This window comes from Ursus americanus, chromosome 30, assembly GCF_024610735.1.
Source record: "Ursus americanus isolate L20-20 chromosome 30, mUrsAme1.1.p, whole genome shotgun sequence".
NCBI lineage: Eukaryota > Metazoa > Chordata > Mammalia > Carnivora > Ursidae > Ursus > Ursus americanus.
The window spans coordinates 16,618,917-16,645,402 of record NC_142156.1 but is presented as its reverse complement, the minus strand read 5'-3'; the positions used below and the strand labels follow the sequence as shown (position 1 = coordinate 16,645,402).

Here is a 26,486-nt window from a genome sequence, read left to right as displayed (position 1 = left end):
ATATATATATAGTATCCACACACAAGGAGCTCAAAGTATAATAGGGGAGACAGAAACATCTAATTATATAATACAACATGGTAAAAAGGCAATACAAAAGATGCTGGGAGTGGGCTCATATGTGGTTGCTGAAATTAGGAGAGTATAAAATGATTGATAGGCAGTAAGATCAGTGGGCAAAGCAACAAACACTGGGAACACACACACACATTTAAGAGCACTTTAACAGAAATGAAGCCCAAGAATGGACAAGGAAGGAATGATGAATAAAACACATGAAAAACAGAAGAGCAACTTCTGAGGGAGGATGAAACCAACAGGGTCAAAAGCAACAGTAAAGTCTGAAAAAGACTACAAAGGACCTAGCAATGAGAGGTTACTGGTAGCCCTGGAAACTCCCCAGTAGCGAACATACAAGTCAGATTATGTTGCAATGAGGAGTCAATAGAAAATAAGTTGTTTGGATAATGGGGCGCCTGGATGGCTCAGTCAGTTACGGGTCTGCTTCTCCCTCTGCCCCCCCCTGCTCTCTCTCTTAAATAAATAAAATCTTAAAAAAAAAAAAAAAAAGATGTTTGGATAAGAAAGGAAGACAGGATAGTAAGTAGAAGGAGTTCAGGATAAAAAGGAATCCTTTTCAAGAGGGGAGGGACCTGAACAGGTTTTCTGGCTAAAGGGAAAGAGTAACTGGAGAGGAAGAGGTTGAAGACTCTGGAAACAGAGGTGACATAAAAGAGCAAAAACCCAGGAATGGTAAAATAGAGTCAAGGGCATGACCGGAGAAGTTGGGATTCAACAGGAAGTGAAACATCCCATTTACTAAAACCGAAGTAAAGACCGTAATGATGGCAAGGGGAAAATAAAGTTGTAGGTAGGGGAGGGGGCAGACAGTTGATGATGGAGATCATACCCAATAACTAATTTTCTCATTTGTGATTTTTCAGTTATTATGGCAAAGAGCTGGAAAGCAAAGTGACTCTTCAAACTAAATCCAATTTCAATGGTTACAAATAAGAAATAAATGAAATTACACAGTATTAGAGTCAAAACATGGGTTAGAGACAAAGTACGTTCTATGTTATTTCACCAAAGACAGTATAGTTTGTATTTCTGATCAGCCCTAACAACCCAAACACAGTAGGAAAAAAGATCTAGGACGAGAGTTGGCAATGTTTTTCTGTAAAGAACCAGAAAATATTGTTTGGCTTTGCAAACCATATAGTCTCTATTACAACTACTCAATTCTATCACCGTAGCTTCAAAGTGGCCATAGACAGTACATAAACGGGCATATTGTGTTACAATAAAACTTTACTTACCAATGAGTGGATCTGCCCACAGGCCTTAAGTTTGCTGACCCCTGTTCTCTAGACTGAGAACATTGGAAAGGAAATGAGGTGGTAGAAAGAAGAGTAAATTAGGAGAGAATGAAATAAGAAAGCAGACACAGGGGGTGCCTGGGTGGTTCGGTCAGTTAAGCGTCTGCCTTTGGCTGGGGTCAGGATCCCGGCTCGGGTCATGATCCCGGGGTCCTGGGAGAGAGCCCCTGCTCAGCTAGGAGCCAGTTTCTCCCTCTCCCTGCTTGTGCTCTCTCTCTCTCTCAAATAAATGAATAAAATCTAGAAAGAAAGAAAAAAGAGAAAAAAGAAAGAGAGGGGGAGGGAGGAGAAAAGAAAGCAATAAGGAAAGGGAAAAGAAAAGAAAAAGAGGAAAGGGAAAAGAAAAAGGAATGAAAGAAAAGCCACAGAACTAAAATGTAGTTGAGTTGGGGTATTAAATCAAAGAGCAAAATATGAATAAAGGAGCAACAGAAAAAGCAGAAAGAGAGTGAAGGAGAAAAGCAGATGACAAACACTGGAAAGAGAAAGGAAACCAAGTAAAAAGTAAGTAGAGATAATATACGCAGAGACAAAAGCAGCTGAATGCCCTAAAAAATAGGTGTCAAAATGAAGCTGGGAAAATGAGAGCATCCCAGCTCTTTCTGCAATGGAATTCAGATAAAGGACAAAACACACACTAATTTTCCCGTGATGATCTGATGGTTTAATTATGGGTGTGCAAAAGGAACCCACAGCTTACAAAATGTAATTACTTTCCATTTTGCCCACATTATCAGTCTGGTAACATATATAGCATCCAAGAGATCAAATGAAACTTATTCACCATATCATAAAAAGAGATCAATTATTTCTAGGCCTCTTATTCACTTGCATGTGCGTATAAATATCACAACTTTTAAAACATATTAAAACAAAAAAGGAAAACTTATTAAATCAATAAAGTCAGCAATAAGAAGTTAAAAGCCACACTAACCTAACTTTTAAAAGTCTCCCCAAAAATAAAGCCAAAGATTTAAAAAAGAAAAGAATCTTGAGGAATGACGAAAAAGAAAAACAAAGCTGGAGGCATCCCGTTGCCTGATTTCAAGCTATATTACAAAGCTGTGATCACCAAGACAGCATGGTATTGGCACAAAAACAGACACACAGACCAATGGAACAGAAAAGAGACTCCAGAAATGGACCCTCAACTCTATGGTAAACTAATCTTTGACAAATCAGGAAAAAATATCCAATAGAAAAAAGATAATCTCTTCAGTAAGTGGTGCTGGGAAAACTGGGCAGCTACATATAGAATGAAACTGGACCATTTCCCTACACCATACACAAAGATAAGCTCAAAATGGATGAAAGACCTCAATGTGTAACAGGAATCTACCAAAATCCTAGAAGAGAACATAGGCAGTAACCTCTTCAACATCGGCCACATAATTTCTTTCAAGACACGTCTCCAAAGGCAAGGGAAACAAGAGCAAAAATGAACTTCTGGGACTTCATCAAGATAAAAAGCTTCTGCACAGCAAAGGAAACAGTCAACAAAACTAAGAGGCAATCCACGGAGTAGGAGAAGATACTCGCAAATGACATTATAGATAAAGAGCTGATATCCAAGATCTATAAAGAAGTTCTCAAACTCAACACTCAAAAAACAAAAAACCCAATCAAAAAATGGGCAGAAGACATGAACAGGCATTTCTCCAAAGAAAACATATAAATGGCTAAAAGACACATGAAAAAATGCTCCACATCACCAGCCATCAGGGAAATACAAATCAAAACCACAAAATACCACCTTACACCAGTTAGTATGGGAAAAATTAACAAAACAGGAAACAACAAATGTTAGCGAGGATGTGGAGAAAGGGGAACCCTCTTACACTGTTGGTGGGAATGCAAGCTGGTACAGCCACTCTGGAAAACAGTATGGAGGTTCTTCAAGATATTAGGAATAGAGCTATCCTATGACCCAGCAATTGCACTACTAGGTATTTACCTTAAAGATACACATGTAGTGATAAGAAAGGGCACATGCACCCCAAAGTTCATAGCAGCAATGTCCACAATAGCCAAACTGTGAAAGGAGCCGAGATGCTCTTCAACAGATGAATGGATAAAGATGTGATACATATATACAATGGAATATTATTCAGCCATCAGAACGATGAACGCCCACCATATGCATCGACATGGATGGAACTAGAGGGGATTATGCTAAGTGAAGTAAGTCAGGCAGCGAAAGACAATTATATGGTTTTGTTCCTATGTGGAACATAAGCAATAGCATGGTTAGGACCATACGCGAAGGGAGGGAAATCTGAAGGGGGAGAAATCATAGGGGGAGATGAACGATGAGAGACTATGGACCCCGGGAAACAAACTGAGGGTTTCAGCATGGAGTGGGTACAGGTAGGGCACATGCTGTGATGAGCACTGGGTGTTATACGTAACTAATGAATCCCTTGAACACTACATCAAAAACTAATGATGTATTATACAGTGGCTAACTGAACATAATTAAAAAGAATCTTGAATAATATAATAATTTGCATATCTATATTGTACAGGAATTTTGTTTACTTTTGGCTTTACTTGTGGGGAAATCCTTTAAGGTAAATGCAGACTTATTCTGACACAGCAAAAACAAATCAGATCACATAATTTATGTCACAATAGTACAATGTTTAAGAACATGATTGGGGGGGGTGTCTGGGTGGCTCAGTTGTTAAGACTCTGCCTTTTGCTCACTCAGGTCATGCATGATCCCACGGTTTTGGGATGGAGTCCTGCATCGGGCTCCCTGCTCATCTGGAAGCCTGCCTCTCCCACTCCCCCTGCTAGTGTTCCCTCTCTTGCTGTCTCTGTCAAAAAAATAAATAAAAACTAAAACAAACAAACAAACATGATTTGGGGGTTAGAGGGCCCTGGGCTGTGTCCTCACTTTACCAAGCTACTGAATTGTGTATTAATTTTTGTAATTAATGAACCATAACAATTATAATTACTCTAAAAAAGTTCTCTCTATATTATCTCCAAAATAATACTTATAGAGGGCAACTTCTGCCAGGACAGTATTAAAAACCTGGCTTAAGAGACCTGAAATCCTAGGGGCACCTGGGTGGCGCAGTTGTTAAGCGTCTGCCTTCAGCTCAGGGCGTGATCCCAGCATTCTGGGATCCAGCCCCACATCAGGCTTCTCCGCTGGGAGCCTGCTTCTCCCTCTCCCACTCCCCCTGCTTGTGCTCCCTCTCTCGCTGGCTGTCTCTGTCAAATAAAAAAATAAAATCTTTAAAAAAAATTTTAAAATAAAAAAATAAAAAAAGAGAGACCTGAAATCCTAAACACATGACTTAATACTATTTTCAGAATACTATGCACTGGACACAATTGGATAATTCACTAAACCACTACAGTCTTTAAATAAAATACCTGAAATTACTCCACTATGGGATGTCCTCAGCAAGAAAACTATATTTTTATGTATATAGCAAAATACATCCAGCCCATTATGAGTGTACTGAACACTGTCAAAGCTGTCACTCTGATCTGTATGTTCTTGGCTTTCTACAATGAACACAGATTACCTGAGAAATAAAGACATAGTAAAATAATAAACAGAATAAAAAATTTAAAGACAATATTTCTGAAGAGGATTACAAAGAATGGGATACCACAGATATTTCCAAGTAATATTTACCTTTACAAATCTGGGAAATGTCAACTCACTTTAAGAATGAAAAACAAAGTCTATTATGAATGGCTGTTAGCTAAACGGCCTGGTATCCAACAGAGTAAGGAACATTTTGCTGTTGTGTTGTAACCAATACTTTTTCTAGAGTGCTATGTACTAAATTCAACTGAAATTGTATTTTCCCTTTCAGCTTATTATCCGAGGTCAATTTTAAAATTTAAAACAGTAAAATACTTCAACAGTATAAGCATAAATTTTGTGGTCCTAAGCATAAACAATATCAACTCCAAAGGCAGCACCTAAAAAAAGACTTGTTTCCTTGTATGGGCCATTGAAGGACTCTTAGACAAAGAGTTGTGAATCAGAGACACAGACATTTGAGATGGTACAAAAACAGAACACAGTGCCTTCTTTACAGCAAAGCGGTTAAACGTACCTAACACTGCTAGCTAGCTTCTGAAGAAAATAAGCTAACTATAGGTGAGAACCTTGTTAAGGGTCCAAGAGAAAGGCTTTAACTTTCCGGTGACTTGTATTTCTAAATAATGATGTAGAAAAAGGAACACAGCAACAGAAACAGCTGTTGGTATAGACTAATGAAAATAAAAAACTGGTGAGTTAAAATTCGCAAGAGACTTGACTGTAGAATTTGACCAGAAAAAAATCAATTTAAGAATTTAAGTTCGGGGGCGCCTGGGTGGCACAGCGGTTAAGCGTCTGCCTTCGGCTCAGGGCGTGATCCCAGTGATCTGGGATCGAGCCCCACATCAGGCTCTTCTGCTATGAGCCTGCTTCTTCCTCTCCCACTCCCCCTGCTTGTGTTCCCTCTCCCGCTGGCTGTCTCTCTGTCGAATAAATAAATAAAATCTTTAAAAAAAAAAAAAAAAAAAAAGAATTTAAGTTCGAAATTGCCCAGAAGAGCCTTTCAACATGTTATGAACACTCAACACTGCAGAGTATGCTCTCCAAACAAGTAACAGCAATTCCCATATTTCCCTCCTCAGTAGACATCTGAAACAGACTAAATTTTAATATATCACGCCTTTTATATTTTCAAAACATAGGCCCATATTCTGAATTTTTAAAAAAATATGCATGTTCTACTTCTTTACCTTTTTCATCTTCATTAGACAACCGTTTTTCCAGCCACAGCTCTCTGCCTTTCTCCCTTAGACCTGTGCTTTATTTTCAGGTCACAAAACTAAAACATTTATAGAACTATAAGCATAATAAAACCAGATAAGCATCATTTATAAGCATTTTAAAACTAAAAATTTATAAACTAAAGGACTGTAAGCCAAATAGGACAAGAAATTTCAGTTGAGTATAATCTATAGCATTCTTGACCACGAAACTGTAGAAAATCCTTTATAAACTTTTTTAATAGAACACAAACTCTCATTATTTATCCTACTAGAAGTACCAAGGACTCTTCCTCTGAAGTTTTAAATATTTTCCAACAAAACTGCATTAAAATGCCCATCTGTCTTAATCAGGTTGTTCTAAAAAAAAACCCCATTTCTTAAAAAAAAAAAAAAAAAGTGTATAATCGGTGTAGAGAGTCTTTGTTTAAATAAATCTTATAAAACATGAAGCATATTTAGGAAATCAAAATTCACCTCTTCTTGCGTAACTGGAGTCCATATCTTTAAACTGTACCACAACAAAATCTGAACACTTGAACAAAATACTCTCCATTATTTCTTCACGTTTTGGCCCCGAACTGGATTCCATACTTTTCTCATGTGCCGCATCAAGTACCAAATCACACTAAAACGAGAAGCATGAGTAAATATTCAAAATATTTATAAAATAAGACAGGGACTCTTTAGCACATCAAGGTACTATTTCTTACATGTCTTTGACAAAAATAACCTATCTCAAAAGAACCTTATAATCATACCTTTTTCTCAGAAATATAGCCTATTATCTATTTCATCATTCAAAAATCCTCTTATCTAAACTGGTCCTTGCTACCATAGTCTGTTTTAAGTACATTAATGGTGATAAAGAAGAAAATAATGAACCACTCAATCCCTCTTCTATCCCCCAATGCTTGAAAAGATCAAGATATTTTAATAAGCACACAGAGCAAGTTTAATGATACAAACCAGTCTATAAAATAATCAGTATTTGAAACTGAAGAGCAAAATCAGTCAAAGTGGTTTTAAAAAGTGCTTTAACGAACATGAAAAATGTGACAAACATGCCCACCTCACAACTATAAATTGCTAAATCAGACACTATTAGTGTCAGGAAGCCACACAAATATATAGTAGTTGATGATTCATGGGGTTTTACATTTAACAAAAAGTTAAAGAGTAAAAATTACCTTAGGACTGTATGTTTTAAAAACTCCTTCATATATACCTCCGTTTTTCACTTGTACTTCACATTTGGATCCCTAAAAACATACAATTAATTATCAAAGAAACAGTGTGCTACCCAGTCAGGAGGGATAATTGTTTTCATTTTACTTTTTACATAGCTCACCAGGCTTCATTCAGCATTCACTGACAGAACAATAAAAAATTCTAAAACATTAACAATACAATGAATTCTCAAAATTTCTCAGGAAGCCCTGCTCAGAGTTTGCAGTATGAATTTAAATACTGAAGTTAAATATTTCTGACTCTGGTTTTATTACGTGACAAAATAATGCACTAAAGACAATAAACTACTACTACTATCTTATACATAGCAGGGTTGACAAGAATTCTTTTATAGTGAGTCGCAATAGTTTGGATGGAGTTCTAATCTATTTTTTTCTAAATAACCTGATTAAATGTGACCTAAGAATTGTTACTTTGAGAATCTTTCATCTACATTTTAACATCGTGAAATTACTTTACGGCACTCCCAAGGCAGTTTCTCCCCAATAATCTGGTAACTTACAACAACTGATGTAAGTATATGAACCATCCTCATATTTGCATAGATTCCATCAAAAGAAATCTGAAATAGTAAGAAAAAACCATTATTAGCAATCAGTATTTATCCTCTTACATATTTAGGTTAAGATTTATTTTGTTACAAAACGTTTAGTTAAGTTTATAATACCTTACATGCATTAAAGAAAGACTTGGTTTACTTCGATCTTTTGTTTCCTTAGAGAATAGAAGCTTAAGTTTTCAACAGTGAAAACAGTCAGACCATCTAACAATGTTTTGACTACATGTGATACAAAAAAGCAAAAGTGAACTTCCACACATGAGGAATGACAAAACCACAGAAACAGAGAACAGACCAAAGGTCGGGGAGCAGAAAGAGGAGGGATCACTACAAAGTAGCATGAGTGATTTTTCAAGGTGAGAGAACAGTCCCATTATCTTGACTGTGGCGGTGGTTACACAACTGTATGCATCAGAACTCAAAGACCTGTATACTAAATAGGGTTAAGTACACAAATAAATAAATGGGGTGGAGGAGTGTGCACCTTTGTCAAAGACCCTTGACTATCTTCTCTTAGCATATACGAATCAATGACAGTGCTCTTAGGTCTCATCAACCATACCACTCCTTATTACATACTACATAAGCATGTCTCCTCCAGATTCGAAATAAGAATATCTGTCCAGTGATTGCAAAGTCTGAAAGATCAATGACACTTTCTCATTTATTTTTTCCATCACATGGAACTGTCCTTCATGCCCAGTTTAATTTTATTGATAAAGTTCTAAAATTTAAAACAAGAAGGCCCTTTCCAAGGGAGAAAAATGGAAGGACTTAAAAGAGGGCATTAATTCAAAATCAAAACCCCAAAGAACTCTGCAAGCTCCAGTGCTGGTGTTCCACTTTCTTTTTTGGGTGTTGTTCATTTAGATTTGCCTTTAGCCATTTACAAAACAACAAAAGACTTATTACTTTGCATGAAAAATACTATTTACAGATGATTTTACATTTTATATGTAGAATCATCTCAAAAAACATCACATATAGCTAATAATTTTAAACCAAACAGTACTGAGGTATAAAAATTATATAAGATATAAAACCCAAGAAAAAGGATTTCTTTTCACCTTGGTTTTGGTCTATGGTTCAGAAATAACATTTTAGTTACCAATTCTTCCAAACAAGTGACATTAAAATTACTCACCGTGGATTGAGGCAGTCCTTTGCTGTTTCGACCTCTGAAAAAATTAAACGTCTATTAAGTTCAACAGGCTAAATGAGCTAAAAAAAATTTCAAATTTGAAGTATCTTATAATTCCATTCAAATAAAGCATAGGCAATCTGTGGGGAGGGCTCATCTAATATGAAGTATAAAGGCTACCTAAGAATTGGTTCTCTCTGTGCTTTGTTGGCTCGGAGGCCCAGAATAGGTATGGATCATGGGAGGGAGGAAGGAGGAAAGAATGTGAACATGATCAAAGTAAAATAAACAAAGTAAAAATAAAAATAGCTTACTGGAAAAAATAACCAATACTAAACATAATAATCTTTACTCCCAAAGTAACCTATCGCTCTGTTACAGAAAGCTACTTAGGAATAAAACATAAATTCTACTCCTGATTTAACTGTCATATTATTGACTGACATCAAAGTCACCTCCCATGTTTTTCCCTTGCCTCTAAAAATAGGCACTATGTTTACAACTGCAGAAAAACATTTGAAAATAAGTTAAATCATTCAAAGCACTTTCATTTCTAAGTACCTCTGTCAGGATCTATATAGCAAGTACCTTTCCCTGCCAATCCCTTACCTCTGAAACAATGCAGTACACCAAAGTCAGCCATCAAGTTATTTCCAGAAAGGCGGACTCAAGTGAATTTAGTTATAGAGCATAATACAACCTAAGGCTTATTCCACTGGAATAGATTAGGCCCCTTATGAAATGATGAAACATTAATAACATAAAATGCTATATTCCTCATAAACATTAATTACTCCAGAATAACAGGACTGGAATCTCTCTCTTTTTTAGAGAGAGAGAAAGTGTGAGCAGGGGAGGGGCAGAGGGAGAGGGAGAGAATCTTAAGTGGGCTCCACACTCAGCATGGAGCCGGACACAGAGCTGGATCTCATGACCCTGAGGATCATGACCTGAGCAGAAATCAAGAGTCAACGCTTAATCGACTGAGCCACTCAGGCGCCCCTGAAATCTCATTTTAATAAAATAATCAAAATACTCAAGTCACAAATTCAAAGAGAAGCACAATTCAGGTCCAAAACGTCTCCTAGTATGAATGGTGCCAATTCCCAGTAAAATAGCACTGATCTTAGAACCTCAAGGACAGGGCTGGTTTGCCCTCCAACTCAAGTCACTCACTCTCACCTAGAAAATAACATCTTAGACCAAAGCACCTCTGAAAAGTCCTTCCATTTCTAACATTCTGATTCTGTAACTGTTTGCCTCACACACAGTACAGAGAAATTCCTGAAGTCCACGGAAGAGGACTAATAATACCATTTATAATACTACACACCAGATACCATGGTAAGCACTATGTCAAATCTCTCATCCCTAACTTTACAGGTGAAGAAACTGAACCTTAAATATCTTGACCAAAATCATCTGGCTAATGAGCAGCAGAGTTGGTATTTTAACCAGGTGATCCAAAGTCTAGGCTTTTCATTTCTAGGTTATATTCTGCCTCTCTAAAATTGCATCACAAGGAATAAACTAACTTCACAATTAAACCTAACCAAAATTTAACATTTTTTTCAAACATCATTTGAATTTATTGGGTTTTTCTAATTATTTGTAGTCCGTAACCAAAGGCTACCAGATGGCTAAAAATCATGCTTAGAATTATCTTAGTGGTTGCTGAGATGCCACAGTTAAGACTTAAACCATTGCTACCAATTAAGTACCTTTAAATTCATGTGGCATCCCCACAAAGCTATTTAAAAGAATTTACAGACCCTTTATAGAAGTCACACTATTTTTTTTATTGATTATACAATTACATCATTGACTAATAAAGAACAATTGTTTTGACAATCCAGTTTACTTAGAACAAATCATTCAACAAAGAAAATAATAAAAGACTCACAGCGATATAAAGTGGTACAGAGCGTAGAAACAACAGACTTCACTGACCAAACCAGGGAGTTGAATAACCAAGGAGAACGTTAGCATATCATAGTAGCGTTTTCTGAAGCTTATGCTACAAGTCCATTTCTTTTTTAATTCTGGATTCCACTTAGATTATGCTTTACTTTTAATTTTTTCAGAACAAAGCATCTTGATGTTTCTTATAGTAACAACTGAATTTCAAAGAAGCTAAGATCAGGGGCACCTGGGTGGCACAGTCAATTAAGTGTCTGCCTTCGCCTAAGGTCATGATCCCAGGATCCTGGGATCAGGCCCTGCATTGGGCTCCCTGCTGAGCAGACAGCCTGTTTCTCCCTCTCCCACTCCCCATTTGTGCTGGCTCTCTGTCAAATAAATAAAATCTAAAAAAAAAAAAAAAAGCCAAGATCATACTCTAGTCCTAAATATACTTATGATTAGATCGATCAGATTTAACAAAACAACCATATCCAGGATTCTATGCTTTCAATTGTTACTGAATAGGAAGTTAAGGTGTGATTCAAAATGCCAAATTAATATAAAGAAAATTTTAAAATAATAGCTTATATTGCTTCAGAGTAACACAGGAGGGAGGAAACAGTTGGAGTATGAATAAGACTGGCATGAGTTGCTAACCCCTGAAATTAGATGACAGGTGTGTAGGGGTTCAATATATCATTCTGCCTGCTTTTTACAATTTCCTTAAGTTAAAAAAAAAAAAGTACTTTCTGATACGATGCAATTGGAGCCCGGATTTAATCAATATCTACTAGTTTACAGGAAACACTGTGTGGAAGAACTGATACCATGAGGTTACGAATCAGTTAAACCCAGAATGTGGTAAATTTGACATAACAAATGACAGCTTCTTCAACAAATAAATGGCAGAAGAAAAAAAGTGCAGAGGGAGGGAAAATTATAAATTTAAAGACACACATAAATCAAAAGCAAAGGGTGGCTTCTCAATTTCAAAACTTACTACAAAGTTACAGTAATCAAAATAGTGTGGTACTGGCATAAGGCCATAAAATCAAATGGAATAGAGAGTCCAGAATTAACCCCTCACATATATGCTGAACCCTTACACCTTATATACAAAAACTAACTCAAAATGGGTCAAAATGCAAATTTAGGAGCTAAAATTACGAAACTCTTAAAACATAGGGGACAAGTCTTCATGACTTTGAATCTGGCAATGATTTCTTAACTGTGACACCAAAGTGCATAGATAACATTAAAAAAAAACAGTAAAAAGGACTTCATCAAAATTAAAAACTTCTGTATAAAAGATTATCAGAGTTATCAGAGAAAAGACAACACTTCTAGAATGAAAGAAGATATGTGCACTTCATATATCTGATAAGGGGTTCATTTCAGAATAAACACCTATAACTCAGTAACAAAGAACACACAACCCAATTCAAAATGGACAAAAGACTTGAAGAATATTCCTCCAAGGAAGTCATACAATTAGCCAATAAGCACATGAAAAGATGGTCAACATCACCAGCCATCAGGAAAAATATCAAAACCACAATGAGCTACCACTTCACCCCCACTACAACAGCTATTACCAAAAAGACAAAAAAATAACAAGTGTTGGCAAAAAAAATTGGAAACTTTTTTTCCAATTAGAAAAACTGGAACCCTTGTGCACTACCTGTGGGAATGTAAAATGGTGTAGCTACCGTGGAAGATAGTATGGCAGTTCCTCAAAAAATTAAACAGAATTACCATATGATCCAGCAATTATCACTGAAAGCAGGGATCTGGGGACGACTGGACCGCTTAGTGTCTGACTTCGGCTCAGGTCATGATCCCGGGGTCCTGGGATCAAGTCCTGCATTGGGCTCTGCTCAGCGGGGAGTCTGCTTCTCCTTCTCCCTCTGCCCCTCCCCCCGTTTGTGCTTTCTTCTTCACTCGCTCTCTCAAATAAAATCTTAAAAAAAAAAAAAAAACTGTGATTTATTAACTTCTACTTTGTTGTCCAAAATGTCTTTAATTTCTTAAAATAAAAAAATTCAATCCTACACAGCCTTCAAATTCAAATGCCACCTTTTCAAGAAGCCTTCCTTGGATTACACCATCCCAATCAAATACACAGTGCTCTCTTCAACTCTCCAGACTGGAATTTGACATAACCAGATTTGTATTATAGTTATTGGTGACCTATCATATGCCCACTACTCAGGGCCATCACCTGACCAAATGGTGCAAATCAGAAAATGATGCCTCCTCCAGAGAGTAAAAACCCCACACTAGAGAAAACAGTGTGATCAGCAGCCAGTGCTTTTGTGAAAATCAGAAGAGGTACCAGAAATGGAGGTAGCTCCAAAGGCCCACGGTGTGGCCAAAGAAACTCGTGGATTTCAACATCCATTCATGTCCTTGGCCCAAAGCTCCTGGACTACAAAGACTGGTAGACAGAATCTTATACAACTTTGCACCATCTACCAAAATCAGCACAGAGAAACCATAGCTCACAGAGAAACCATAGCCCCCATGAACCATTACTTCTAAAACAAATTTGATAGCTTATTACTTTTTTCATGGCAGTTTAATGTACACAAAATTGAAAAATGTCATCAAAGTGTCCTCATTCTTAATTATTTTTAAGCTTTACAATGGAACTGAGATGGATCCAAATTTTGAAAAATCAAGGTATTTTACTAATGTAAATCTGATGACTAATGTAAATTTGATTTTACTAATGTAAATCTGATGACAATATAAGCAAGTTTCACAAAGTCAGGAACTTTGTATTGATTGTTGAATCAAAAGCACCTAGCATAGGGGCGCCTGGGTAGCGCAGTCGTTAAGCGTCTGCCTTCGGCTCAGGGCGTGATCCCGGCGTTCCGGGATCGAGCCCCACATCGGGCTCCTCGGCTGGGAGCCTGCTTATTCCTCTCCCACTCCCCCTGCTTGTGTTCCCTCTCTCGCTGGCTGTCTCTCTGTCAAATAAATAAATAAATCTTTAAAAAAACAAAAAAACAAAAAAACAAAAGCACCTAGCATAAAATAATGAAGGGGTAAATGGTAGATTATAAAACAGACTTGACATACCACCTTGTGACTCTTTTAAGAATCTTGATTAGAATTATAAAAAAATAAAACGATGAGACACTTGAGTTGGAGGTTCTTACTTGGGCCATATCAAGGCAAGAAAAAAATAAAAGGCACCATGATTAGACAGAAAAAAGGAAAACCATCTTTCATAATAAAGACAACATGATCATTTATGCAAAAAATCCTAAGAGAATCTGCAAAAAAGCTACTAGAAATAAGAGCTTAAATTAGCAAAGCCAACTCAAAATGGATCAATGACCTAATGACAAACAGATTAAATGAAACCTTTAAAAGAAAATAGGAGAGAAAATCTTTATAACCTTTGGTTAGAAGATTTCAAATAGGACAAAAATGCAAATCATAAAAGCAAAAAACTGACAAATTAGGCTTCATCAAAGTTTTAAGTATTCTGTCCTTTGAAAGACTTAAGAAAATTAAGTCAACCCACAGACAAGGAAATATTTGCAAAATATATGTCTGATAATAGACTTATACTCAGAATATACAAGAACTCCTACAACTTAAGAAGAAGATAAATAGCCCAATAAGTGGGCAGAAGACTTACACAGTCATTTAACCAAATTAAGACTTAGTGGGTAAAATTAAAGCCTGATAATACTAATCACTAGGAAGGATGCTAAGCAACTGAAACTCTCACACACCAATGGTGGAAAACAAAATCTAGATTTCTTTTCCCGAAGAAGAGTTTGGCATTTTCTTATAAACATACTAGGGTGCCTGGGTGGCTCAGCTGGTGAAGCGTCTGCCTTTGGCCCAGGTCATGATCCCAGGGTCCCCGGACTGAGTTCCGCATTGGGCTCCCTGCCGAGTCATCTGCTTCTCTCTCTGCCCCTCCCCCCCGCCCCTCCCCCCTCTTCGTTCTTGTTCTCTTGCAAAAATAAATTAAAATATTTTAAAAATAAACAAAGTTAAACATATTAATAAAACCTAGCAATCCCACTCCTAGGTAATTATTCAAGACCAATGAATGTGAACATTCAAAACTGGTTTATCCACATAGCCAAATACTGAAAATAGTTCAAATGTCTATTACGATAATGAATAAACACACTGGTAGCACACCCTTAACAGAGGGCTACTACGCAGTAATAAAGTTACGAATTACTGATACGTGCTACACACAACATGGATGAATGTCAAAAGCACTGTGCTAAAAGAAAGAAGCCAGATACAAATGATCCCGTTTATATGACATTCTGGAAAGACAAATCTATAAAGAATCAGATCAATGTCTACCATGGGCTAAGGGAGAAGAAAGGCTATTGTAAAAGTACAGAGGGAACTTTACAGGGTGGTATCTTAATTGTGATAGTGACTGAGTGACTATACACATTTGTTAAAACTCAAACAACGTTACACTGAATAGGATGAGTTTACTGCATATGAACTATACCTCCAAAAACCTGCCACTCTCCAAACTAAAGGCAGATCCAAAGAAAAAAGAAACCCCTAACATATATACCTAAAAAGGGTTGAATTTTTTAACAAAAGTAATCTGATGTTAAAAATTCTTATATTGGGGCACCTGCATGGCTCAGACGGTTAAGTGTCTGCCTTTGGCTCCGGTCATGACGCCAGGGTCCTGGGATGGAGCCCCCAGTCGGGCTCCCTGCTCATCGGGGTGTCTGCTTCTCCCTCTCCCTCTGCGGCTCCCCCTGCTTGTGCTACGTCTCTCTCCCTCCCTCCCTCAAACGAATAAAATCTTTTTTTAAAAAATTCATTATATTGCACACTTAAAATAGGTGAATTCTACTGTATGTAAGTTATACTTCAGAGTAAAGCTGATTATTTAAGAGACACACAACTGGGAAAACTTGAATTGGCTGGACATTAATCCTTGAGAATTTTAATTTTTTACATGTAATAATGTTTTTATTTATTTATTTATTTATTTATTTATTTATTTATTTATGTGTGTATGTATGTTTTCTTTTAAGTCATCTCTTCCCCCAAAGTGGAGCTTGAACTCCTGGCCCTGAGATTAAGAGTCACACACTCTACTGACTAAGCCAGCCAAGGTGTCGCTACACGTGACAATGTTCTTAAAACTTCCATTCTCTTAGAGATATACTGAAATATTTACAGAAGAAATGACATGTCAGGAATTGCTTTAAAATAATATGGGAACCTACAGTAACCAAGAAAGTATGCTGCCGACATAAGGACAGATAAAAGAACAAAGAAACAGCATTCACAGTCCAGAAATAAATTCTTAGTTATGGTCAAATGATTTTTAAGAAGAGCCAAGACAACTTACTGGGGAAATAATAGTCTTTTCAACAAATAGCGCTGGCACAACTAGATATCCATATGCAAAAGAATGTAGTCGGACCTCTAGCTTATACCATATATAAAAATTCAAAATGGATCAAATACCTAAATGTAAAGGCTAAACTACAAAAACTCTCAGAAGAAAAAAAAATAGGGGTAAATCTTCAAGACCTTGGATTTGACAAGGGATTCTTTGTTTTTGCTTGCTTTTTTTAAAAAAGATTTTATTAATTTGAAAGAGAGAGCCCCAGACAGAGAGAGAGAGCACGTGCATGAACAGGAGGAGGGGAAAAAGCAGACTCCTCCGCTGAACAGGGAGTGACATGGAGCTGGATTCCATCATGACCTAAGTGGAAGGCAGTAGCTTAACCAACTGAGCCACCCAGGCATCCTGGCAATGGATTCTTAGATAGGACTCTAAAACCACAAACAATGAATGAAAATATAAATGGAACTTCATCAAAATCAGGAAATGATTGAGCCCCACGTTGGGCATGGAGCCTACTTAAAAAAAAAAAAAAAAAAAAAGGAGTGCTCTTGGGTTGTTTGTATATGTTTTTCCTTATTCAAGTGATGAAGGGAACAGATAAAACGTACATATGAAAATATACATTCTAAACTTTCTGTCCTAGACATAACCTCTCAAGTGTAAGCTGCCTGAAGGCAAGGCTGTATTCATCTTGCTGATTCAATAAATATTTGTGAAATAAAAAGTTAAAAAAAAAAAAAACCTAGTGTTTGCTTCCTCTGTGCCAGACTTTTACACCTTTAATGAAGTTTGACATAAAATAAGCCCCACTTTGTAAGTGTACACTGTAACTTTTGTCTAAATTAGAGTGTGTGTGTGTGTGCGCGCGCGTATATGTATGTATATGTACATTACCCTGTGATCCTCACAACCCTGTGACTTTTTTTTTAAAGATCTGGAGAGTGAGAGCGAGAGCATGTAAGTGAGGGGAGGGGCAGAGGGAAAGGGATAGAGAATTTTTTTCAACGATTTTATTTATTTATTTGACAGAGAAAGAGAGCAAGCATAAGCAGGGGGAGCAGCAGAGGGAGAGGAAAAAGCAGGCTCCCCACCGAGCATGGAACCTGATGCAGGGCTCCATCTCCCCACCCTGAGATCATGTCTTAAGCTGAGCTCAACCAACTGAGTCACCCAAGCACCCCTAACCCTATGACTTTTCTTATTAACACTTTACAGATAAGAAAATTGGGGACTGGAGTGGTTAAATAACCATTCTGAGGTCACTGTAAGTGGCTGGCCTGGGATTTGAAACTGAGCTGTCAAAAGGCAGTAGAGTAGACCTCTGGGTTTTGGTATGGTATGCCCTCTGTTTTTAAGCACTGCACTCTGTTTTCATAGTGCTTTTGGTTTCCTGGGTTAGGGAATAGCTGAGATCTCTTCTATAATTTATCCATAGTCCCTTCATATTTCTGGGTTTTTTTTTCATGTTTTTGTTTTTGGGGGTTTTTTGCTATTGGTTTATTGATGTCCTTTGCAACAAAAAATTTCTGATTTTTTTTTTCCCCAATAAGTAAGCTCTAGGCCCAGTGTGGGCTTGAACTCACGACCCTGAGATCAAGAGTTGCACACTCTACTGACTGAGCCAGCCAGGCAACCCCCAGAACACTCCTGATAACTGAAACACATTTAAAAATCTAGCTAAGAATAAAACTCCTTCCTTTATCAGTTCAAAATTCTAGGGAGAAAGTATGCAATTTCTCTTGGTATTGCCATCCACAATATAATTATAGAACTTTTTATTTCATTTCTTTTACCATTCTGCTCATTCATTACCATCTTTCAACACTGTTATCTATACATGTCATTCGCTAGTTTCTACAACTATTTCAACAGGCCTGAATAACACTTATACAATCAAAATAATATTTCATTGTGGGGCGCCTGGGTGGCACAGCGGTTAAGCGTCTGCCTTTGGCTCAGGGCGTGATCCTGGCGTTGTGGGATCGAGCCCCACATCGGGCTCCTCCACTATGAGCCTGCTTCTTCCTCTCCCACTCCCCCTGCTTGTGTTCCCTCTCTCGCTGGCTGCCTCTATCTCTGTCAAATAAATAAATAAAATCTTAAAAAAAAAAAACAAAAACAAAAAAAACAAAATAATATTTCATTGACCCAGATTTCCAGAACCAGAAATTATTGTCTAGATATAACTAATATTCTTTGGCACAGCAAGAAAGAATACTACATACCTCCAACCCCTTTCCAGCAAAGTTGTAATAATGCTCTTCTCCTCAGGTATTCATATGGCCACTGCTTGTTATTTAGATCTCAATTTAAATGTCCCCTCCTCAGAAAGGCCTGCCTGACCATATTATCAAAAGTAGTTCCCCGGGGCGCCTGGGTGGCACAGCGGTTAAGCGTCTGCCTTCGGCTCAGGGCGTGATCCCGGCGTTATGGGATCAACCCCACATCAGGCTCCTCCGCTATGAGCCTGCTTCTTCCTCTCCCACTCCCCCTGCTTGTGTTCCCTCTCTCGCTGGCTGTCTATCTCTGTCAAATAAATAAATAAAATCTTAAAAAAAAAAAAAAGTAGTTCCCCAACATTATAACACCCTGTTTTAGTACTTATTAGTAACTAATATTTAGTGCATAATAGACCTTAATATCTGAAATTCTATTATGTGTTCATCTATTTACTTTCTGTCTCTGTCCACTTCCCACTCCCAGAATATAAATTCCATAAGGGCAAACACTTCTAGAAGCCTCCTTCACCACTGTGTGCCCATGGCTTAACAGAGACTGGCACACAGCAAATATTCTAAATTGTTGAATAAATTAAGTATACAGTACAGTTTATGTGAATTATGACAAGTATCGACTAGTTTAATTTCTTTTTATGGTACAGAAAAATTACAGTTGTCAAGAGAAAGGACAACTAAAACCTAGAAATCTAATTCCAGCTCTTACAGTTAACTCACTTAGGTGAGTCATTTTGTTCTTCCCATTTCAGTTTTTTTATTAGAAAGGGAAATTCTATAACTAGTACTTACTGAATAACTATTTCCTCACTGAAAAGACGAGTAAAGCTAGGTTTTTTTTTTTCTTTTTAGCAAACTAAGGTGGACTGGCAACTCTAAATTCACACAAAACAACTGTCAGATTAATCCAGTCATAGAATCATCTAGAATCAATGTTTCAAAACAACTACCACCCCCATAAGAACTAATTTAACTTCTCCGCAAACTGCTAGGATTCAAATTCTGACCCTATCACTTCTAGCTCTGTGACCTTAACCTCGTAACTTCAGCTCTTTGTGTCTCAATCTCAAATTTATAAAATGGTGATAAAAATAGTACCTTCTCAAAAAGAAAAGAAACAAAAACAAAAACCAGTATTTTCACGTAAGGTTATAAAAAATTAAATTATATTCATATAGACAGCCCGGCTTAAGAACGCCTGACACATTAAATAAATGCTTAATAATTGTTGGCTTAATACAATTATTTCCCTCATACTACAGCACAAACTACAGCTGTAAAAACATATCTCTTTAGGGCACCTGGGTGGCTCAGCCGGTTAAGCATGGGCCTTCAGCTCAGGTCATGATCCCAGGGTCCTGGGACTGAGCCCCACATCAGGCTCCCTGCTCAGCAGGGAGCCTGCTTCTCCCTCTCGCTCTGCCACTTGTGTTGCCCATTCTCTCTCTCTCAAATAAATAAAATCTTTAAAAAAAAAATCTCTTCAAATGAAGTTTTACTTAGAGGAAGGGATAAGGGGCTTGACCATAACATGAAGCCATGCACAATTAGATATAACCTAGACACACCAGAAGCTCCAGAGGACTCAGATAAAAAGGAATTTCAGGGTCCAACTCCAGTGCTACCCAACAGAACTTTTTATAATGATTAAAAAAAGAAAAAAGTTCTATATCTGTGTTGCCCCATACGGTAGCCGGGGGGCACACGTGATAGCTGAACACACAATATGGCTACTGTGACTGAGAACTGAATTTTAATTTTAATTAACTTAATTGTAAATTTAAATAGCCATATGCGGACAGTAGCCACCATACTGAATAGTACAGTTCCAGTCTTCTCCTTGAGCTTCTTCAGCAATAGGCCCTGTCAACCTTCCAAGCATTCATGATCCCCTCTGACTAATGCACCAAAAGTGCTTCCATATAGTAAACTCAAGTCTCTGTACCAGTGGTTTTACCCACTGGTCATTAATCTTTCCTGGGGCCTCAAAACAACTTTAATCCCCTTCAAAAGACAACAAGTGATGATGAGTAAGAGGGGAGTACAGGTGAAAGCAGAGTGACAGCTACATAGGGCTCACTTAAACTGTTCTATTTTTATATATTGAAATTTTCTATTTAAAAAATTCTAGGGGCACCTGGGTGACACAGCGGTTGAGTGTCTGCCTTCGGCTCAGGGCGTGATCCCGGCGTTCTGGGATCGAGCCCCACATCAGGCTCCTCCGCTATGAGCCTGCTTCTTCCTCTCCCACTCCCCCTGCTTGTGTTCCCTCTCTCGCTGGCTGTCTCTATCTCTGTTGAATAAATAAATAAAATCTTTAAAAAAAAATTCTTAGTATTTATTTCAAACTCACTTTATTCCTTCTCTAAGGGCTTTCAAATCTGTCTCCCTGCTTTCATTAAGTGCCTCCCCTCCATTTCTTCTGCCACACTGTGAACCACATCTTTCTACACGTACCACGTTGATAGCATCTTCTGCTTTAGCACAAACTTCCTTGCCTGGAACTTCCTCTTGTCTTCCATGGCCTCACTGAAAACTGCTCATCATTCCTCAACATTCCTCAAGATCCATTACAACCCTCCTGCTTTTTTTCAAAGTTTTTTTCCTCACCGCCCACCCACAGCAGTCATTCACTCCCTCCTCAGTGCTACCAGTTTACACTAGCTGCATGCCTGCCTTCCCTACTACACTGAGTAACCTGGAAGCAGAGATGTTCCATTCATCTTTTATTTTGATTCCAGTTAGTTAACATACGGTTAGTTTCAGGTGTACAAAATAGTGATTCAAGAATCTTTCACTTTTCAACTGTCAACTGTCTCACAGATTCAAACTTGTACCGAATTAATGAACAGTATACATACAAGCTCAACAAAATGCTGAACTGCATACTCATCCAGCACTACCCGAGACCTGCCAACAAGCACTTTTCAGCCTTAACTCACTCGTGTAGTTTCTACCAATTTCCAAAAATGCTAATAACAGCTAAAAGTTACTGAGCACTTACTACATGCCAGGCATTGATTTAAGCACTTTACACGCACAACTCATTTAATACTCGTCATCCCCATTTCACAAAGGAAGAAACTCAAGCACAAATGAAATAGCCGGCCTTACGTTACAAAATAAGAAAGGAGCTGGGGTGCTAAATAAATTGTTGTATGACTTTGGACAAGTCACTTAAAGTGCCTCCTGTGTAAGATAAAGAGGATGAGTCATGATGATCTGAAACACAAGCTTCCAATTTTAAAATTCAGATTTGTGGGAAGGGAATAGGATGCCAAATAGAAGGAACACTAATCTGTGAAAAGAAAAAGTAATTTTAGGCATTCTCCATAAAATAGTTTGAGGGGAAATGTCAATCTTTATTCTGGTATTTCATAGCAAGCTACTACAGAAAAACATGGGAAATGTTCTCAATTAAGAAAACTAACATATGAGACAAGCTAAGTTCTACCGGTATTAATAAAAAGAAAAATAAATGAGAATTTGTTTCAATGGAAGACTTAGGCTAGATCTAAAGGATCTAAGGATAAGGATGAGGATAAATACGAGGATGTGGAAAAGCAGAAAAATGATGGAAGAGCAGGCAAGGAATGAAGGCTGAGCTCCGTACCTGCAGAGCTGGTAAGAAAGGAGACCATGCTGATTTAAATGGGTCGTGTTTTGAAGAGTTGATGGAAAACAGGACCAAAGAGATAAAATGGGGTTTTATAAAAGGTCAACAAATGTCCTGTTTTTATATGTCCCAGGGTTAAAAAATATATATACACACACACATGTGTATATATATGCAAAAAAGACTGTATGTGGCATGCAAAGCCTAACTCATGTGCCTCTTTACTAAAAAATTTGCCAACCACTAGGTTAGATCATGGAAAGCCTTAAAGGTGAAGAGAACCTTGGACTTGGGAACAGGGTGATTTCCGAACAAAAGTAGAGTTTCAGTCTAATAGCAAAAGGTAGGCTAGGTTAACCTGGTGGACAAAATTAATGTGTTGCAGTAATTAAGAATAAAATGTATGACTGCCTAAAATGACTGGTCCATACACATAACTGCAGCACTCATTTCCCTAAAGTCACATGGGGCAGCAATCATTTCCTCAACTATTAATCCTTTCTCTCTGCTAGACTAATGTGTGGTAAGTCTTATTCAGTGTGTCCCAGCCCCAGGGCTATGCAGCCTCTAACATGACTAAGACAGGGAGAGTGGAAAAGTGGGTTCTGCACTAATTTTCCTACAGAAACATCGTAAGTGGTGTTTGGGTTCTTAATTCAAACCACAAATGCCTTCTCAACCCATGATATATATATAATACTTAGTTCAAACTAATTAAGGGTTACAACTGACATCTGGTAAAATAGGCAGGTGCCGAAAACTAACCACCATTTATAACACTGTTTCCAAGTTTTAAAATAAAAATCATGAACTTTTAGATGCAGACTCATTTATAAATAAATAGAACTGCCACGACTAAGGCATGGATAACTGAAGCCATTTTATGGCTACAATAATGACTGAATTGTCTTCACTGATTTTTATCAGTTTTGTCACAGAGCTATACTAGAAGCCGTGGAGCACAGTTATTAAAAGCGAAAGCTCTGAAGTCTCACAGGGTTAGAATCTCAGCTTCATCACTTCCTAGCTCTTTGACCTTGGGCAAGCTCCTTAATTTCCCTGAACCACCACTTCCTCATCTGTAAAATGGACATGCCACTATCAACCTGACAGGCTGGGCTGTTGTAAGGATTAAAGGATATATAAGTAAGGCACTTGGCACAGTTCCTGAAACACACGATAAATGCTATCATTATATACACAGAAAGTTCTCCATAAACTGTTTTCCTACATCACAGATACCTAAACTATTTTCAGAAAAAAATGGTTACTACTACCACTTACTCAGAAATGCTAGTTTTTTCCTAACACGTTTCATATAGCAAAAACAGTTTATCAATAGGGGTTCTTATTCACTAACCTTTTAGATTGGGTTAAAAATATGCAGACTTCCTATAACATTTACAGACTATAAATAACTAAATTCTGTATCTGTCACAAATGCAAATTCCTCATTTTCTTCTCCACCTGTTCATCCTAAGGAGCCTCCGAAGTACATTCCTTCATCCAGTGAAGCTAGTGACTCAAATTCCTGGTCAACTGAAATAAGAAACTAATTGTAATTTTCCTTAAATCCATCACCAGGGGCTCCTGGGTGGCTCAGTTGGTTAAGCATCTCCCTCCACTTCAGGCCATGATCCCAGGGTCCTGGGATGGAGCCCCACATCGGGCTCCCTGCTCAGTGGGAGCCTGCTTCTCCCTCTGCCTCGCCTGCTGCTCCCCCTGCTTGTGCTCGTTCTCTGTCAAATAAATAAAATCTTAAAAAAAAAAAAAATCCATCGGGGCACCTGGGTGGCTCAGTCATTAAGCATCTGCCTCCGGCTCAAGGCGTGATCCCGGCGTTCTGGGATCCAGCCCCGCATCAGACTCCTCTGCTGGGAGCCTGCTTCTCCCTCTTCCACTCCCCTTGCTTGTGTTCCCTCTCTTGATGGCTGTCTCTCTCTGTCAAATAAATAAATAAAATCTTAAAAAAAAAAATCCATCACCAGTTTTCTTCTGTTCTCACTTGCATACTTTTTCAGAGATCCTAATACAACAATATTAAGTCCTCCCATTTTGGCACTTTCTAGCTGAGTAAATTTAAACAGCTACTTAGCTTCTCTGGGTCTTAGCCTCCTCACAGGTAAAAATGGGACAGGGCAACAGATTATCTAATAGCATTGCGTGATAACCAAATTAAAATATATATATATATATATATATATGTTTATGTATACATGTATACATTTATATTAAATGTATATACCCAAGCAGAAAAGGAAGCTCAAGGTGGGTTCCACTCAGTAACTTTTCCCCCTCCCTTTCAATTATAATCGTACTCAGCTTTCACAAACTTAGACCACAAGGATTCTCAAACCTACTGATTTCTGTGACTAGCCAATGGCTGCCTCTAAAGCATCAGAAGGAGTAAACCATTAGCAACATACTAGACTACTCAGGGCCCCTGGCTGGCTCAGTCCATAGACCCTGGACTCTTGATCTCAGGGTTATGAGTTCAAGCCCCACATTGGACACAAAGCTTACTTAATTTTAAAAAATACTAGGGGCGCCTGGGTGGCTCAGTCCATTAAGCATCTGCCTTCGGCTCAGGTCATGATCCCGGGGTCCTGGGATCAAGCCCCTCATCAAGCTCCCTGCTCTGGGGCAGTCTGCTTCTCTCTCCCTATCCTTCTGCCTCTGCCACTCACCCAACTGGTGCTCTCACTCTCTCTCAAATAAATGAAATCTTTAAAAAAAGAAAATTTAAATTTAAAAATATTAGACTACTAAAAAAAAATACTAGACTACTCATAAGAGGGCCTATCTTCTGATGAAAACAGCATGTTTTCTTCCCCTTATCTAAGACTTCTTTCCAATATTTTACAAGAGGTAAGCATTAGCAACTCAAACATATCATGAGGAGGGGGTTTGAACTTTCTGCCTTGTCTCCCCCACTAGGAAGTAAGCTCCAGGAAGAAAAGACCTCATCTGGCTTGATTACTACGGTATCCCCAGGGCCTGGCAAATGAGATATTCAAAAGAATAGTTTAACTAAGGTATGCCTATAAAATAAATGCCATGTTCCTTTTTGAAACGACAGCTTTTCCTTGACAGAGTAAACTCGTCTGCTTAACAATGAAACGCAGGCTCATACAGTCAATAAGGAATTTACAGTTGTACAAGGCACTTGTCCCTGTCCTCAAGATGCTCTAAACCTAGAAGGCAATGCAAATGCAGAAGCTCTTTTACTTCCAAACAAGTTAAAGCCCAAATAGTTCCTTTTCACCAAAGATGATATATGAATGGCAAACAAGCATGTGAAAAGAAGTTCAGTATTATTAGGCATTAAGGAAATGTGAATCCAAACCACAATGAAATACCACTAGACTGGCTGAAATTAAAGATTAACATACCAAGTGTTGCCAAGGAATTAGAGCAATTAAAAAATCTCATACACTGCTGAGGGGAATACAAAATAGGACAGGACTTTAACAAATAGTTTGGCAATTACTTTTAAAACTAAGTAAACACTTGTCATACAACTCAGCAATCGTATTTCTACATACTTAGCCAAGAGAAATGAAATCGTCATGACCACACAAAACCTGTACACAAATATTCATAGCAGCTTTATTCATAATAGCCAAAACTGCAAACAACTGTCCAACACTTGATGAGCAAACCGTGGGGAAAAAAACTACCATTACACGCAGTAACACAGATGAATCTCAACATTATTCTACATGAGAGAGGCCAATCACAAAAGGTTGTAAACTGTATGAGTCCATTTATATGACATTCCAGAAAAGACAAAATTACGATGACAGGAAAAAGATCAGTAATTGCCAGGGTTAGAGGAAGCTGACTGACTGATAAGAGGCACAAAGGAAACTTTCGAGTGACACTATAATTATGGTGGTGGCTTCAAGGCTCTATGTGAAAACTCAAGAGCTATACACTAAAACGGGTGAACTTCATGTAAACCATATTCTAAAATATCTAATTAAAATGCAATCTACCACTATAAGGAATAACAGTCTAGCAATCTCAGCTAAATCACAGTACACTGAGCAATACGTTTTTTAAAGTCTCTGGTGTATCATCCATCCATGTGTAACCTCCATGAGGAGGTTCTGAAGCTTACAGACCCAATATATCAACATTCTACTGGGCATCTTTTCCCAAAAGACAACCTTCTCTAAGAAACCTCTAGTGTCATGGGAGCCCCCTGAGACCCTGTACTCACTGACTGTGAACCTGAAGCAC

General features: G+C 37.9%; 1 protein-coding gene across 10 annotated transcripts in view; it reads right to left on the bottom strand.

Annotated features, from left to right (window-relative positions):
- The window catches only part of ATXN2 (ataxin 2), a 121,809-nt gene that overhangs the window by 82,324 nt on the left and 12,999 nt on the right, over nucleotides 1-26,486 (bottom strand). For all 10 annotated transcript variants that reach the window (XR_015722330.1, XR_015722329.1, XM_045776816.2 and 7 more), the window contains exons 2-5: nucleotides 9,125-9,158; nucleotides 7,924-7,983; nucleotides 7,361-7,432; nucleotides 6,648-6,798 (exon numbers count right to left, since the gene is read on the bottom strand). Coding sequence is in view for 8 of the 10 variants with exons in the window: in XM_045776816.2 (XP_045632772.2) it covers nucleotides 6,648-6,798; nucleotides 7,361-7,432; nucleotides 7,924-7,983; nucleotides 9,125-9,158 (317 nt within the window). In the remaining 2 variants the exon portion in view is untranslated. The remainder of the gene's footprint in view (nucleotides 1-6,647; nucleotides 6,799-7,360; nucleotides 7,433-7,923; nucleotides 7,984-9,124; nucleotides 9,159-26,486) is intronic.